The sequence below is a fragment of the Mustela putorius genome, unplaced genomic scaffold (assembly GCF_011764305.1).
Source record: "Mustela putorius furo isolate JIRA1106 unplaced genomic scaffold, ASM1176430v1.1 tig00000095_pilon_pilon_pilon, whole genome shotgun sequence".
Lineage (NCBI taxonomy): Eukaryota > Metazoa > Chordata > Mammalia > Carnivora > Mustelidae > Mustela > Mustela putorius.
In genome coordinates this window covers 22,459,317-22,475,974 of record NW_025421280.1, presented here as the reverse complement: position 1 = coordinate 22,475,974, position 16,658 = coordinate 22,459,317, and the positions used below count along the sequence as shown (strand labels likewise).

Here is a 16,658-nt window from a genome sequence, read left to right as displayed (position 1 = left end):
GGCCACGACCAGCACCTGCCTTGGGTACTGGCTGTATTAAATACCAATCAAAAACACAGTTTAGCTGTCAAGAAAAGTGGAAAAAAAATCAACAGTGAGAAACAATTCAAAACAACAGAATAAAAAAATTGGGCTTTCAGCTCAAAAAGGGACACAAGTGCAAGTTAAAGGGTGTGGCATTCTCGGATCCAGCCAGCCACGTGGCAGAGGCCCCCGGGACGCTGACCACTGCCCGAACGGCAGCCTGCTCCTGGAAAGAACCAAAGCTCCAGGCAGCTGTCCTTACTCAACCTGGTACTTGAAAGAGCTCATCAAATTGTAGTCCTCCTCCAAGTCTAGCACAGTCTCCACGATATTGTGATCGTCGAAAGCCTGCTTGAGGCTGCCGGGGTCGCTCTCCGGGCCCTTCTGAGGGCTCTCGTCCACAAGCAAGGCCCAGGCCTCCTCCCTGAAGGGCGAATCTCCACAGCGGCCACACACACGGTTCAGCTCGTTTTCAAATTCTAGTTTCCCAGCCAACTCTTCAATAGTTCGGATGCTCGTATGGTCTTAAAAATAAGAACATTCAGCATTACGATTCCAGTGAGATGTTTCAGGAGACGTTTCAGGCACCAGTGAAAACCCACAACGGGCAGCCCTCTCCGGGGACGTCAGGGCAGGCGGGCTGCCAAACTGAGCCCCAGATGCTAAGGTGGTCTTGGTGCCCACCCCTCTGGCTCTGCGTTTATTGAGCCCAACGACCTGCTGGTCCCCCAGCAAGGACGACTCAGACATGTCTGGGCTTGTCTTGGATCTTAGGGAACTCCCTGACCTGCAGGCATGGCAACACATCCTGTGAGAAAAATGGAGCCTTCAGCAAAATCAGACTGCTGCCCAGGGCTGGCGAGGAGTGTGGGGGATGGTGAGCGGAGGCAGAGGACTCGGACTCCTCTCTGCGGCTACCCCAGAGGAGACACCAGCCACTCGCCCAGTGGCTCCGTAGGTGTCTTGCTCCGTGGCCTCAGGGGAGCCTCTCCTCCCACCAGGCCTCTCTTCATCTCTTAGAACCTGGCGGCCCTTCCAGAGCCAAGAGGTTCAGGCAGTGCCTTTCACTGGGGCTGTCTGTCCACTGAGCAGTGTGAGTCATTTGGAAAAAAAGAGCAAACAAAAAATACATAGTTCCCACACAAAATGTACAGATGTGTAGGAAAAAACCTCTGGCAAGATCTCCAGCACGGTTAACGTTGGCTTTCTCTGGGTGTTGGCATTACAGGGGAGACGTGAGTTTCTAACTTTCCTTCTAATCTTGGGGGACCACCCCCACACCCCATCTTTGCCTATGTCCTGTCTCCAGAACTAAGCTCAACCGCCAAGCCCTGGGGACGACTGTCCCTTATGCCCAGGGATTCACTGTAACCAGACATTTATGAAATGACCTGATTCCTGTGCGACTCCACCGGCTATCAGCTGCATGAGGGCCCGGTGCAGAGAGCCTGCCGCGGGCAAAACAGAGGCACCACGTAGACGGATGAGAGCTGAGAGAGTGGTTTTGTTTTTTAAAGACACCTGCCGACTCAGGGGCCTGCGTGAAGGACCTGTCCTCCCAAGGAGGGGACAGGTGTGCCCTTTGTACTCACCGATCATATCAAGCAGATCTTTTGTGACCTCTTGGCTAGAATTGCTGAGTGGCATGTTTGAGTCAACCTTCAAATCTTTCTCCATATCTTTCCTGCAACCCCCAAGTAGAAAAAAAAGAAGAAAAGGTGGAGGGTTAGAGCCTCTTCAAAGAAAACCTTGTGGGGAACTCAGTGTTCATCTTAAAAACAAAACATACTGGTAACTATGCTGTGATTTACAGAGACGGTTGGAAACTGCTGAGTCAGTGATGTCAACTAATAATATCCTCGCGACTCACGAGCATCGCTGACAGCGCACTGGTGACAGCACCTTTGTGACGGTGCCTTTCTGCCTACAGATGCCCATATTCACATGTCAGAATGGAACCCACCCAATGGCTTCTTCCTTTGCTGCTTCCAGGGCAGCCAAGATGGCAGGACCCTGAAGTTCCAGCCCATAGGGTCATCCTTGCTCCAGCTCAAGGTGCCTAAAACCAGGCAGTTTAAACTTTACTGGGGAGAGGGGCACCTGGCGGGCTTAGTTAGAACAGCATGTGACTCTTGGTCTCAGGGTGGTGAGGGAGCCCCACGTTATAGACCTCATGTAAACAGAGAATCTTTGAAGCTATCAGGGAAAAAAAGGTCTAAGGGAGATCTTAACGTGAGGTCTAAGACCTCATGAGGTGGGGAGCGGGGCGTAGGTTAGGGAGGGGGGTGAAGACCGCAGAAGCAAGGATGAAAGCAGGAAGTAGGGACCAGCCACCCATCTGGCCTCTCCCTAGCAGGGACACTGGAATGAAGATTTTCCTTTCTGCAGTATGAAAAACGAAGTGACTTAGAATCAGGATCTCTAACGTTCACTACCATTGTGGGACCCGCAGAGTGGTCTCTAGGAAGGGTCTGGCAATCCTAGGGGCAGGCAGAAGCGGTGCTGCACTCAACTCAAGAACGTGCACATTTTCAGAAACGAGGGCCCCCCGACGGTAACTTTTTACACTGTCAAGTTGGAATCACCTTAGGCTGTCTTTTCTCCAGTTCTCCCCGTCTCCCGCGGCTCTCCAGAACTGTCTTTCCGGTGCCAAAATGGAGGAATGCATCAATACGTTTTCCTTACTGGTCAGAGGTTTTCTTTTCGGGCATGAAGCCTGTGGCTTTGCATTCACTGGGGCATGGTTGGGCGCAAAGGCTGGGCTCTCGTTCTCAGGAGCGCAGGGGACTGGAAGGAAGGGAGCCGCGGAGGAGGAGCAGGCCGCCTGCGGGTGCCTCCTGCAGAGGAGCCGGTGCACGGGGAGGGGCAAGGAGAGCGGCGCGGCGTCCAGCTCCAGCCTCGGCCGGCCCGAGCACTCCTGGGAATGACTGACGCCTTCAAAGGCCCGGTCAATGGCCGCAGTCAGCTCCTTCCTGCATCTTCGCAGTTTTTCAGACATTTCCCCTAAAAGCGACCACGTCTTTATTATGTAACACATTGGAAATGCACATTGGAAGAGCAACACGAGAATAACGTTACAGACGAAGTCCCAAACCACCCCCAAAGAGCGCATCTCCCGGAGCTTGATCCACGCCACCGGCCAGACGGCAGAGGAACCCATACTCCGGTCGCCCTCCTGCCCAGGTGGCGGGTGTGGCCCGCGGATCTCCCAGAGGAGCCAGCGGTCGGACTGGAGCCCCAGGGACGCCCAGCCCCGCCTTCCCCGGCTCCGGGCCCGCCCGCCCCTGCCGCCCTGCCCGGCCCAGCCCAACCCAACCGCCTCTGCAACCCCTCTCCGCCCTCTCCAGCAGCCCGCAGCCCGCAGCCGGCCCTCGGGCGGAAGGTCCGCAGGCGTGTCCTCACCCGCCAGCGCGGCCACACCGCCACCGGGGCCAACGGTCGCCGCGCACGTCCCAGCCGGTCGCGTGCCCGAGAATGGCGTTCCCTGCTCCCCCCACCCCCGCCAAGGTTAAAGGTCAGACAAGAATGCCCGGACTGACCACCTCTTCTTAAAACCCACTCAGCGCAGCGGAAGCGAGGGCCCCCCCACCCCCACCAGCGAGGGACACTGCCGGATGCGCGGGGGTGGGGGGGTGGGGGGTGGTTAGGGAAGGGGGGCGGGGGTAAGACCAACCAGAAACCGCTGGGGGAGGGGGGGCATAATTTCATTTCTTACCAAAGTCGGCGAGAAGGGAAAGGTTCCCATTCTCAAGCCAACGTGGAGAGAAACTGGATGGGCCACTGGACCCAGAAGTTTTGTGTACCAACTTTTTTAAAGTGATATCTAATAAACGCGCCACCCCGTCTCCAACCGTCTCAATTCATCAAGGATGGTGAGGGACATAACAGAACTGCTAGGTTCCACACGAGATTGAGGGGTGGGAGACCCCAACACCAAATATCTTCATTTCATTACAGGGAAGAAAGCTGGAAATTCCAAGATGGCTCAAAGGGAAACAGAAATGGGCTTCAGGGACCAATTTTGAGGGAATTATAAACCCATGTCAGTGCACAGCAAGGGAGAAGGGGACAACATCAAGTGAACTGGAGGCTTGGTTTACTGTGGGCAGACTGCTGGCGTGACCAGGAACCAGCACCAGAATGAGAAATCCAGGAACTCAGGGCGGCCTGCAGTGGGTCTTCGTGGCCACCGCACTCAATGACAGTGTTCCTCTCGATTCTTTGGAATTCCTCGGCCTTACTCCACTGTGCACCCCCCTCCCGACCCCCCCCACTTTCCAGCTCCACAGGTCTTACAGAAATTTCTCACCACCTGTATAAAAAGAAAAATAATTCAGCCTCTTGACATAACCCTTCTGAGCAAACAGGGTCTTTTTTTTCTTCTGCTCATAAAAGCAGGGGATTTCCTCATCTGGTTTTTAGACGGAACACTAGTAGTCTTCAGAGTGTCAAAGATGTTCTCCTGGGGGATTACACTGGTGCTGAGGGGCAGCAGGGTCTCGGAGGCAGCATCAGTTGGTGTCCATGCTGCAAGCCTCGTCATCCCCCATGCCCTGCTGCGAGCTGCCTGGGCTTGTCCCTCCCTCGGAGGATCCAGGAAAACCAGCGACTGAAGGCGTCTTATAAAATTCATCATCTCGACGTTGGTAAAATAGCACATAAGCCGCTTTTGTCTAAAACACAAGAGGGGAAAAGTTCATTCACCGGTTGGAATGATCACCCATTCTCCCAGCTTTTCGCTCACTGTTCGAAACAGGGCTTTGTTCTCGGGGCTCTGCCATCTTGCCCTGTGCAACCGTGCACAGAGGCAACCAGGAAGGTGACCCTGCCCAGAGAGTGGGGAAGGGCCAGTGCCTGCGACCAAACCTGGAGAGTGAAGTTTCTCATTTAGCAAGGGTTCTGGAAAGAATGGCAGTCAACTCTTTTGTCTACCACTCCTAGCTTCCACTGTCACATTAGGATGGCCCGGGAGACCCTTCTCAGCTTTAATCCATCACATAAGAGGGGGAATCCAGCACTAGAGCCTACTCACCACTATCTGATCCTCAGAGGCCAGGGACACGTTGCTATCATCAAAATAATACCATTTCCCGTTCAGTTTGTTCTTCGCATATGCAGTGTCTGCCAAGTCAACAAAGAAAATACCTCTAGCAATCACCAGAGAACTCATCTGGCTAGTTTATTAGGCTTGCACTAAACAACAATAAAACGCTAAAACAAAAAACAAAGGCCCTGAAATTAAAAGTAATTTGCAGGTGACAACTAAAAGATAACTCCTCTTTTTTTGAAATCTGTTCTTCCTCAAAAAGGGTAAAAATGGGGACCCTGGCGGGCTCAGCCGGTTAAGCATCCGACTCTTGATTTCAGCTCAGGTCATGATCTCAGGGTTGTGATTTTGAGCCCTCACTGGGTTCCATGTGGGTGTGTAGCCTGCATAAGATCATCTCTCCCCCTCCCATAATCTCTCTCTCTTGCCCTGGGGAAAAAAAAAAAAAAAGGCGGCGTGGTGGTAAGAATGGAGCTGTCAGGGACCAAGGCTTTAAGCTGTAATTTTGCGAAACTAATCAAAAGAATAGAGAAATCCAATATCAATCTTCAGGATGGCTATAAGTAATCATCCAGAGCCAAGGGACCCACAAAGGAAGCTGACAGTTTAAGATTTTAGCAAAAATGGCTCTCAAAAAAACCGGTCAAGTTAAACTTCACTTGGTCCAGTAGATGGTTACTACTGCCTCTTCCTACCTCTGTATCCTCCAGGGTAATCCCGGTGAGGGACAACTGGGCGTTTGGCTTTGCAGAGCTGGGATGTGGACAAGACGCTTTAAATGTATCTTTCTCTGAAACCGTGAAAAGTCTGAGGCTGGGTAACAATTCCTCACAGTGGGCCTAGCATTCCCCACAGCAAACACTTTGTCTTGATTTTATACTATTCCCCAGCAAGATGTGTTTACAACAGTAATCCCAGCAACAATGAGTAGTTCCTGTCCCTTCCAGACTCTACGAAATGACGGACTCTAATGGAGAACTGGTTGCTTGTCTCCACCGGCTGCACTGACTTTGGGCCAGCTCTTCATCCCTCACTGCACTGCCTACCCCAGGGTTGAAGAATGTAGGAGAAGGTGCCGAGGGCCTGTCCCTATAGTCCCTCTACCTCTGCCCCTCCCCACTGGCCACCTGCTCTCTCCCTCTCTTAAATAAATAAATCATTTAAAAAACAAAAACCTACACATTCCAGACATTCTGGAAGATAAGGTAAAGAGGAGAAAGTTTCCTTGCTTTCTGCTTTAGCATAGCTGTGATACTGGCTTCTGCAATGACACAAGTCTTAACATGTTCTGGGCAACTCCCCATGTTATCATTCATTTTCTTTTGCAATGGCTGCGCGCTCTTCCAACACATAGGTGGAGAGCAGTGCCAACTGCTGGGTCACTGATGCAGCTACTAATTTTTCACTACAATAGCTGAATCTTTGTGCTTCAAGCTTTTTCCCAATATCAAGTACTTTCCATAGCATAGATTCCCAGAGGCGGGACTATTGGATTCAAGAATATGAAGACCAGGGGGCGCCTGGGTGGTTCAGTGGGTTAAGCCGCTGCCTTCGGCTCAGGTCATGATCTCAGGGAGCTGGGATCGAGTCCCGCATCGGGCTCTCTGCTCAGCAGGGAGCCTGCTTCCTCCTCTCTCTCTCTGCCTGCCTCTCTGCCTACTTGTGATCTCTCTCTGTCAAATAAATAAATAAAATCTTTAAAAAAAAAAAAAAAGAATATGAAGACCAGGGATGCCTGGCTCCTCAGACAGTGGAGCATGAGACCCCTGAGCTTGGGGTCATGAGTTCAAGCCCGTGTAGGGAGGAGAAAGTACTTAAAACTAAGATCTTAAAAAAAAAAAAAAAAAAGAAGAAGAGAAAGAGAGAGAGAATGAAGCAGTACCAGCAGCAGTTCAACAAAGCCTGACACCTTGACACTACAGGCTTGAGGCGCTGTGTAAGGCGCTTAGGGCAGGGCCCGGCACACAGGAAAGGGCCAGTGAGACTGGCGGAGGGCACGTCAACACGTCAGAGGCAGCAACGCCAGTACTTACAGTGGCCAACCCCCATGGCTCCATAATGATTAGACACGGCAATGAGGTCGTACACATAAGGCCTCGCTGACAGGTCACACACAAACTCCGACATGTTCAGAGCTCTGAGCACAAAACACAAAAATGGTCTTTAATACATTAAACTCAGAGAGAGAAGCGGCAGTAACCCAGCAACCCCTTTAATGCAGGAGGCTGGAACACGGGAGCTGTCGAAGGCAAACCACGGCAGAAGCGGATGAAGAGGCCGTGGCAGCTGGGGCCCAAGCACTGGCTCGGGCTGAGCACTGGCCCGTGCAGGCTGCAGAGAAGCTGCCTGAGGAGCTCCGGCCCTGCACCCCGCGGTGAGGACAGGCTCTGGGCATGGACAAGAGGGCTACAGCCGCTACGCGGATCCTGGCTGGCAGGATCAAAATTACAGCTGGAGCCATAAAAACCTCAGCTAAATGCCAAAACAGGTCCCAGAACACTTTTTCCCCCAACATTTTATTTTGAAAAATTTTGAACATACAGAAAAGTTGAACACATTTTTAGACGAACGTCTACACTCTATCCATCTCTCTACCTCCACTCCCACCCCCCAGGAAGCATTTTAAAATCCGCACTTTGTGGACAAACTCTTACTTGGTGGACTTACTTTCCTGGGCCCATCACTCTGCGTCCTGGGACCTGGGGACACGAGTAGGCAGCCAGTCTCACTCTCTGCCCCAGGGACCGGACAGGTGGCTCTGCGCCCTTGCTGCTGCCCCCAGTCATCCAGGTTTCTGGAGCAGCAGCCCTGTGTGTCTGCACCATCCGGCTGAACCCAGGCCCCCTGGACCCATGACAGATGGTAGGCCCAGATCGGTTAAGGGGATACCCTGAGCCTGGGAAGCGCTTCTGCCGAACAATCTTTTCCCCAGGGGTAGGAGGATGGGGGGGGTCAGCCGAAGTCCAACTGCCTGCAGCCCAGCAACACACATCCTAATGCAGGAGAATCTCTGGTGACAGAACTCTCAGCCGGCCGGTGCCCCGGTCTCCTGCCGACTTTTTAATTTTCCGAAGCTCGGGGACCCACCTGACCGGGAATTCCACGACTGTGTCGAGCTTATCCCTCCAGTATCGGTTGTAGGAGAAACGCTTGAGGTGGACCACCAGGATCTTCGGCAAGGACCACAGGTCAAACTTCTTAGTGGCCTGCTGATGCTTCTTACAGGTGGGGCAGTACCTGCGGAGGAAAGAGAAACCTCCACTCAGCGGGGAGGCGGCGAACCAGGGCCCCCAAGCACGGAGGGAGGCGCAGTCACAATCCCACAACATCCTCTCCTGCCCTCCGCATGGCTGCTTGGAGAGGCAGGGTCTGCTCTAAACCAGCTTCTGAAACGGGGGTTGGGGGAGATGGCTTTCTCGGTCCGGAAAACAACTGGTACAGAAAGACTGCGGTAGAGGGTCAGTCGTAAAGAAGTAACAAAAAGTGACATATCTCCCTGGCCCCATAAAAGGGTTTTTATGTACATAGATGGACCCAGCAGATCTCAGTCCGGGCTGCACAGGTGTCCACCCACAGACTGGGGGGCTGCGTACCAGGGGTCATGCTCTCCAAGGGTCTCCATGGTGGTGAAGAGCTCGATGCAGTCTCTCAGGGCCACGGCGGTCTTCTTCTTCTTCTGAGGCTGCAGCATGCTCACGTGCTTCTCATAGGCCTGTGGGGGACAAAGTGCTGACTTCCAGTGGGGACATGAGTTCTTCCCAGGTAAAGCCACAGCCTCCCAAGCTCCTACGCCCAGGATATAATGTATTTTCTGGAGCCTCTGAACATATAATGACAAAATCTTTCAGTGCTTTCCATTATCAGTCTGACCCAGGGTTTGTTAAATCGCTGGGGAACCGGTGAGACTGACCCAAGTGCACAGCAAGGGCAGAACCCAGCTCTCTTCCGGACCAGGAGTCCCCAGTCCGCTACCTCAGACTCCTGCTCATCATAGTAAAGGCTCCGGGTCTCACTGTCCCAATCGATGGCCAGCGTGGATCGAGCTGTGGAGGAAGACCCAAATGTCACTCATTACTAACGGCCAGCACTCGGGGAAGGAGTGAGAAGAAAACACTCAGGCTGCGCCATCAACTCCTGCCCCCCACTCACCAGCCACAGCAAGACGATGCTCTGCCCTGAGCCAGCCCCCAACGTCCTTTGGCAAAGATTCCCTTAGTGCCACAGTAAACTCCAGAAGCACTAACCATATACGATACCGAAGAAGATGAGGTCAAGATGAAGTGACAGCGACCAGATTTACCCTCCCGCCTTAACTCATGAGAAAACCTGACCCAAAAGCAAAGACTGTTTTGAGGAGGGGTACGGGGCAGAGGAAGAGTTCGATTGATCCCCGAGAGAAGGAAAACAAAAAAGGTGCTGCCCCCAGGGCCCAGCCTACTGCCTGCAGTCACTGTCCAGGCCGCAGTGTGCAAGAGACGGGGAAGGAGATAGAATCCGCAATGCACTGACAAGAGGAGGAGGCCTCACAGAGAGGAGGGAGCTGCCGAGACAGGGAGAGAGAGACCTGAGAAGGCCTTAATAAAGCTGGTAACAACACACATTTTTAAAGAGATCCAACAAAAAAGAAAGGGATTAAAGGAAAGCTAATGTCTTTTCCAGTGAAGGAGACACAGAAATGCTTCCGGGCAGGGGTCTTCCCCGACCTCTCGTGCTCTCCACACCACGCGCGTCCTGCGCGGCCTCTTCCGTGGGCTCAGCAGCCCGCGTCACAGGCTCCCGCTAATGAACAGCCCATGAAATCCAGGACCATCATCTAGATGGGTTACATGTCCTGAGCAGTCTTACGGAACAGAAGAAACAGGCACGTAGTCTCATGAGCAAGAGGAGTCCGCTGCCACGCACAAGAAGTGTTATCAACCTAGCACAGAGGCCCCAAGGGTGGTGGCAGTGGAGGGAAAGGACCAGAGGGACAAGCCTGGCAAGATGGCAAGGGCAGGCACTCGGGCCTCGGGAACAGTCTTTAGGGAGATTTAAGCCAAGGCCCACACAAGCGTCTATTCATGGAGCTCCAGGGAGACGGCGAGAGCCCAGTGCAGCAAGTACCGGGTACAAACAAGATTTTCAGACAGATTCTCAGCCCCCTCACCAAGCCCAGTGTGAAAGGTCACAGAAAGTGCTTACAGTTGAGTTTAAGTAGTTTTCCATCAGTTGCAAGGGAATTTATGTCAGCTGTTCCATAGGAGTTCACGAGGCTGAAGGTAAAAAGCCTTTTTGGGCAGGGCTGGCCTTTGACCTTCTTTTGGGTGGTCTCACCGTGGTCACCACTCAGCTCATCCTCCCCACTGCCTTCCGTTTCTGAAAGCTGCTCTTTGCCTTCTTCCTGATGCTCCATTTCTTCTTCGTCTTCCCCTGGCATACAAACAAAAACCAGTGTATACAGTCTGCCACCGCTTCAATGTTAACAATTTTACTTCATACCTAACTCTGGTGCTTCCTGCCACAGTTTGTCCCGTGTATGTGAACCTCCATCTAGCCCCTACAAGGCACCTGAATTCACCCTCACCACGAGGCTGTGAGACACACACAGGGGCCCTGCTAACGTGTGATGAGGGAGCGTGGGCCCACGGAAGCTCACCAAGGCCCCCGAGGGTGAGTTAGCAGGCCCACCTGTCATAATGGGGGCCCCTCTACACTTGGTACTTTACTGGGCTTCAACCCACATCCTATGACGTGTTCAACTTCATCATCTGACCCACAGAGAGAAAGGGACCAAAGGGTTAAGAAACATAACTTAAAAGTCACTTTTAAAAATATTACTATGATCACAAATACTGAGCAAAAGCCTTCAGTTCCTCTACAAGAAACATGCTGACTGTCCCTTCAATAAGGAGTCGGTGAGTGTCTCTCAAATGTAGATGCCAGGCTGGGTCCCGGTGACACAGCACACAGCACCCTCCCTATCTTTTCTTTTTTTTCTCATTATTCATTTGAGATTGCTGCGTTTCAAGAATTTTGTTTTATTGATTTTTTTCATGGTAATCTACACCTAACATGGGGACCAAACTCAAGATCCTGAGATCGAGAGTCGCATGCTCTTCCGACTAAGCAACCAGGTGTCCCTCAGGAGTTTTAACAGACATTCTGAAGACATACACTTCCATTTCCCAGGTCTTTCCAGAGAACTGGTATGTGTGGCGGCAGTAAAATGATCCATAAACATAGCCATGGTACTCTTTGTTGTGAGGAAAAGGGGAAAGGCAGGGTATTGGGTAAGTAATTTGAACAAAGATGGGACAACTCCAAAAGGTGATGTAAAAGTAAGAGAAGAAAATACTTAAAGTATCAAGTTTATATACTCGGGAAATAGCAGTAAGACATGGAAACTCTGAGAAAAAGAGGACGTTCTAACATAAGAATCCTCTTTTCTAAAGCCAATCTGCTTTAGAGCAATCTGTTTGAGAGCGCTCCTGAGGAACGAAGTCAGGCTCAGGGCAATGCAGCAATTTCCTCTCAGGTCTCAGGACAGCACAGCCACGTATGAGGGTGTGACATGGACCCCCAGGGGCACCGTTCCCAACAGCGAGCTGGCCTACGACAGCAAGCCTGGCCCTCACGGACACTCTTTTTCCAACCAGCTCACTTGGCTCCTGAGACAGCTGCACCGCCCCTTTCACTGCCCAGGTGAGCCTGCCCCCTTCCCTACCTGCTCTCCTGCTAAGAGGGATACAGCCAAAGCCTGCTTCCGCCCCACTCAGTGAACAAACAGAGTCCTGGAACTATAAAAACTGTGTTTCCTGGCTATGCCACTGGCTGCCAGCTACTCGGACAACCTTAGGAAACTAATGCTAGCGCAGGAGTAGGTACCATGGATGAGAAAAGCAAGCAGAGTCCACTGAAAGCAGCTACCCCAGATCACTCAGAGAATCAGCAGGAGACAGGCACCACAGGCCTGACAAGGAGCCATGGCAGTAAAGATGCAGAAGTATTGGGGCGCCTGGGTGGCTCAGTGGGTTAAGCCGCTGCCTTCAGCTCAGGTCATGATCTCGGGGTCCTGGGATCGAGTCCCGCATCAGGCTCTCTGCTCGGCAGGGAGCCTGCTTCCTCCTCTCTCTCTGCCTGCCTCTCTGCCTGCTTGTGATCTCTGTCAAATAAATAAATAAAATCTTAAAAAAAAAAAAAAAAAGATGCAGAAGTATTTCAGCACTGAACAGAGTTTGAAGTCTATGTACCAAGACTCCATTAAAGGATTCAAAAGCAGTATTTGCAACAATAGCAGTAAGAGATAGAATGTCTACAAAGCAAGGCTAACTGTAACAACAGCAAATACTTCCATGGTGTGATGATTAACTGAGCATCTACTATGTGCCAGGTACTCTACCCCACATTATCTCATTAAATTGTAACCTCGACAATGTGAAAAAGATATTATCATCCCATTCTACAGATGGGTGAACCAAGGTTGAGAGGAATGAAGTGACTTGTTGAAGTCCACCCTACACTTACTTTAAGCTAGGAATCACAGTGCTTGAACCGCCTGACTGCCAAGAACCCACAAGTCACCCCAGGTCTGCTCGGACACTGCCATGGCTACTCTGCCATCTCAGCATGTGAGGCCTGAGCAGAAAACACCCTCCTCTTCATCCCTAGTGGGAGAACATGATATTTGGGTAAGAATAACATAGGACTGGGGCACCTGGGTGGCTCAGTTGGTTAAGCAACTGCCTTCGGCTCAGGTCATGATCCTGGAGTCCGAGGATCAAGCCCACATCAGACTCCCTGCTCGGCGGGTAGTCTGCTTCTCCCTCTGACCACTCCCCTCTCATGGTTTCTCTCTCTCTCAAATAAATAAATAAAATCTTAAAAAAAAAAAAAAAAAAAAAGAATAACAGAGGACTATACTAAACGCTCAAGCTAAATTACTTCTCATTTGCAATATCCCGTGAGGACGGAGCCTTATGGGCATTTTCCAATACCAACTCTCACTTTCCAAGACTGTGCATGTCCTGGAGAAATCTGAGCATTTGGATTTGCAGCTAAAAAGTTATAGCAATAAGTTGGAGGACATTTGTGGTTTTATAGTGATAAACCCACTAAGTCACAGAGGCCCCAAAAAGAAGGGTGGCAACCATGATGCAGTGACACAGCTCCCTGTCAGAGATGAGCTTGTGAGCCTTTAGCCACGGGAGGACAGCGAGCGCTCGGGGTTTCCTGCAAACAGCCTGGCCGGCCGCTTTGCACACGGTGGCTTGCTTTGCTCCCGCAGCGGGGGCTATCACAAGTCACCAATCACAGGTAGCTTCTTGGGTAGAATGAAGGAAACACTCAAGAAACTGTCTCTGCCCTCTGACTGGCTGGCCAGGACTCCTGTCCTTCACAGTGGCGCTGCCACACCAGAGTGACGGCTAAAGGCCAACATGATAACTCTTCCGATGGAAGCCAGGTCATGGAGGCCGTCAAGGCCTGGCTAAGCACCCACTCTGCCAGCACCAATGGACCAGAATCAATTCCTGACTTGGCCTTGTGACTCTGGGTAAGTCACTCAGTCCTGTCAGGCTAGCTCCACCTGAGGTGAAAGCCAGCCTACATGTCTGAGAGATTCCACGAGGCGCCCAAATTGTACAACAGGCACTGGCAGCGTGGAGCGGGTGCGAGGGGGTTCCCAGGCCTCCTCTCCAGCCATAGCGCCCACCCAGCCTTACAGCCTCCTTCTCCCGTGTGTGCACCTTTGGAAGAAGAGGGAAGTCAGGAGGGATTTGGTCAGTGACTGCGTGGCGAGTGCTCACCTTCACAGCTGCCCCTGGAGCCATTGCATGCCCCCGGCTCCAAGGGTGAGCCGCCGGACTCCTCAGGCAAAGGCTGTTTTATATAGCGGCTGCGAAAAAAGGAAAAGGAATTATTGTTAGCCATAACATTTACCTGTTTTTCTCCACTACTCAGCTAAACATGGTTTACAACTGACATACAGCCATTCACAGAGCCATTCAGGTAACTAAAAGGACTTTAAAATCGAGGGATGGCTCAGTACTTCAAGAAACTGAGACAAACCCAAAAGATGTTTAAATACCAAGTCACTGGAGACTCTGAATCATCTGTGAATGTCTGTTTCGAGTCTTCTACGAATGTCACGTGGCACCGTCATTAAAAGAAATATTTCTCAGTAACATTAATCGCCAGCTTCAAAATGATAGCGAAGTACTGTGGAAACTGTATTCAAACACAAACTGACATCAAAGCACTAGACGGCCTAAACCCAAAGACTGACAAGTGCAACAGACACAATTCCAGGGACCACAGAGGAAGCTGAGGTTCCCAGTGTCACGGCGCTTAAGAGGTGTCAGACGCCCTGTCTCCACAGCACCTGTCCTGGCGCTGCCAGGGGGCAGGCCCAACTACCTTTTCACAGGACCAATACAGGCACCCAGTGCGGGGCTGGAGTGGGGTGGGGGGTGGGGAGTGGTGGTGTGCGGGTCACTACTGTGGCTGGGCCCGTTGCGATTTTAGGTAACAAGCAAAAAGCGTTCCTGAAACCCACCTGATCCGCTCACAAACAGCCTGGTACAAAGACTCGAGGGTCAGCTTGTGCTTGGGAACAGAAACCAGCAGTGGTTGCCCGTACAGCACGGCCCCAGACGAGGTGCTCGACGGCCTGGACTTCCTTTCCCTGAAGTAGACTGGAAGCGTGACACACTCAGAGCCATCAGCAGAGGTGCCGCAGACCTCGTACCTATGTCAATCACACAAGAAGGCACCTTCAGCAGTGGGCCACTACGAGCAGCAGAGATCTGAGCTGCAGCTACGTGGTGGCCAGGACTGTGGTTGCTGGGACAAACCACACCTCAGTATAAAAGGTGGATAAATCATTTCCAAGATGATTCTAGAAGCTGGGTCAGCAATCCCAAGGGTCACTGTCAGTAAAACGTGAACCTACACAACCTGGGACTCGGGGCTAACATGATTCTCTTCCCCCAACCATGGCCTCGACTCTGTGGTCCTTCAAATGGAACTCAACACAGATGACAGCCATCATCATCTGGACCATCACTGTAGACATAGAGGCCCTGGGGAGGGGGGGAGGGGGCGGTGCCTGGCCACCAAGTTCATCATCTTTTGTAACCAAGGAGCTCAAGTTTTAAAAAGGTTATTCCTACATGCCCTGACCTTTAATAAAACCAAATATCATACAAGAATGTATACCCAGAATATTAGGCAAAGATTCTTTATTTCAAATAAGGAAGCAAATTTCTAAAACTTACTGCCATCTTTGTTCAAAAACATTGAAATTAAAGAATCATATTTATTTTTTTAAAAATTAGAGATAACCAAAGAAAATGCTAAATACAAATCAATGATTTTGAAAAATGTGTCTTACTTAGTGAATACATGGGATTGAGGAGATTTATAGATGTTTTATCCTGGAACAGATGTTACCAAAATTGCTGGCAACCGACTGTAGTCTTTCCCTCTTCCTATAGGGGGAGACACAAACTTACTGATTCAATTTTTGAAAACTATAAATACAAACACACACACACAACCCTCCCCAGATGCCTGGCAAACGATCCTAAATGAAGTATGTGCAGGAGGAGTTCTAAGAACAACTCATAAAAATGTCTAAGACGTGCTCTAGGTAAAGGCCCTACCATCCAGCATTAGGGTCAAGAACCAGGTCTTGGGCGCGAGGCTGGCCCAGATCCCATGTTGACGCTGTCACTTTCTGGCTGCTGTAACAGAGCTAATTGCTCCCCTTTGATTCTGCTTACTCAGTGAATAATGGGATTACCCACCTTAGAGGGCAGTGGGGAGATTTCAGTAACCCAGCAGCACAGTGTTCCACATGCTCAAAAAATATTCACAGTACTAGCGTATTTTCATGACAATTACGACTTCATCTTTAAAACAATTTGCTTCCTTATGTTTAGCACTTGGGCCTCCACAAATTCTTTCATTGGTGGTGGTTTGCCAAGCTCCCCACATGAAAATGCCCCAGTTCCTCTAAGCTCTGGTGCAAACACTGGTTTCTAGAACTGAGGGGAGACGCTGTTCAGAATTGGGCTCAGAAATGGACAGCCTTAGCCCAATGGCCAACATGAGCCCTGGTGCCCTCCGTTTGTAAAGTGAGCGAAAATGGCTGTGAGCAGGAAGGCACAAGTACACAAGTGTGAACAGAACCAGGATCTTGGATGTGGTCAAGTACTCCGTTTAGAGTGATCTAGATGCTGCAGGCCCGAAAACTTAAAGGGAAGGAAAGACCTCCTTTGCGTACTGCAATTCCTCAACCAAAACACAAACCAAAACAATCCTAAAAATTTCAAGTTTCCAGTGAGAGGGAATGAGGGAGAAAAAGCATCGGTGTGGTCCACATCTGAGCTTCCCCAAGCAAGTGGCTGTCAGGGAGCTCGGGCAAGCTCATGTTCCACTCCACCCCACCTGGGAGAGGAACACAAACACAGTTACAGGGCCTTGAAGTAAGGGGACTTGGAAGGGGTCCAGGAGGCCTCTAGAGCTGACAGTGTACTATCCCCACCCAGATGAGAAAACTAAGTCTCAGAGCTTACAGAATGTTAGAATGGGAAAAGGCTATTTCTAT

At 51.1% G+C, this 16,658-nt stretch overlaps 2 protein-coding genes across 7 annotated transcripts in view; both read right to left on the bottom strand.

The window, feature by feature from the left end:
- CUNH3orf62 (chromosome unknown C3orf62 homolog) lies at positions 1-3,782 on the bottom strand. Of its 2 annotated transcripts, XM_004760663.3 has the most exons (4): positions 3,427-3,782; positions 2,610-3,027; positions 1,617-1,708; positions 1-548 (listed from the first exon to the last, which is right to left on the bottom strand). In XM_004760663.3, the coding sequence occupies exons 2-4, from the start codon at positions 3,020-3,022 to the stop codon at positions 283-285; spliced, it is 771 nt and encodes a 256-aa protein (XP_004760720.1). In that variant the 5' UTR covers positions 3,023-3,027; positions 3,427-3,782; the 3' UTR covers positions 1-282. The 2 variants fall into 2 exon arrangements, with proteins under 2 accessions (XP_004760720.1, XP_004760719.1); XM_004760662.3 differs by having other exon boundaries at positions 2,610-3,782.
- A 152-nt stretch (positions 3,783-3,934) lies between these two features.
- The window catches only part of USP4 (ubiquitin specific peptidase 4), a 52,325-nt gene continuing 39,601 nt past the window's right edge, over positions 3,935-16,658 (bottom strand). For 4 of the 5 annotated variants that reach the window (XM_004760659.3, XM_004760660.3, XM_045079941.1 and 1 more), the window contains 9 exons: positions 14,604-14,795; positions 13,855-13,943; positions 10,253-10,480; positions 9,044-9,114; positions 8,665-8,783; positions 8,159-8,308; positions 7,105-7,208; positions 5,057-5,145; positions 3,935-4,697 (listed from right to left, as the gene is read on the bottom strand). In XM_004760659.3, the coding sequence (XP_004760716.1) occupies positions 4,536-4,697; positions 5,057-5,145; positions 7,105-7,208; positions 8,159-8,308; positions 8,665-8,783; positions 9,044-9,114; positions 10,253-10,480; positions 13,855-13,943; positions 14,604-14,795 (1,204 nt within the window). In that variant the 3' untranslated portion in view covers positions 3,935-4,535. Of the gene's footprint in view, positions 4,698-5,056; positions 5,146-7,104; positions 7,209-8,158; positions 8,309-8,664; positions 8,784-9,043; positions 9,115-10,252; positions 10,481-13,854; positions 13,944-14,603; positions 14,796-15,440; positions 15,538-16,658 lie in introns of those variants that run through there. The other variant, XM_004760661.3, reaches the window with a different exon arrangement.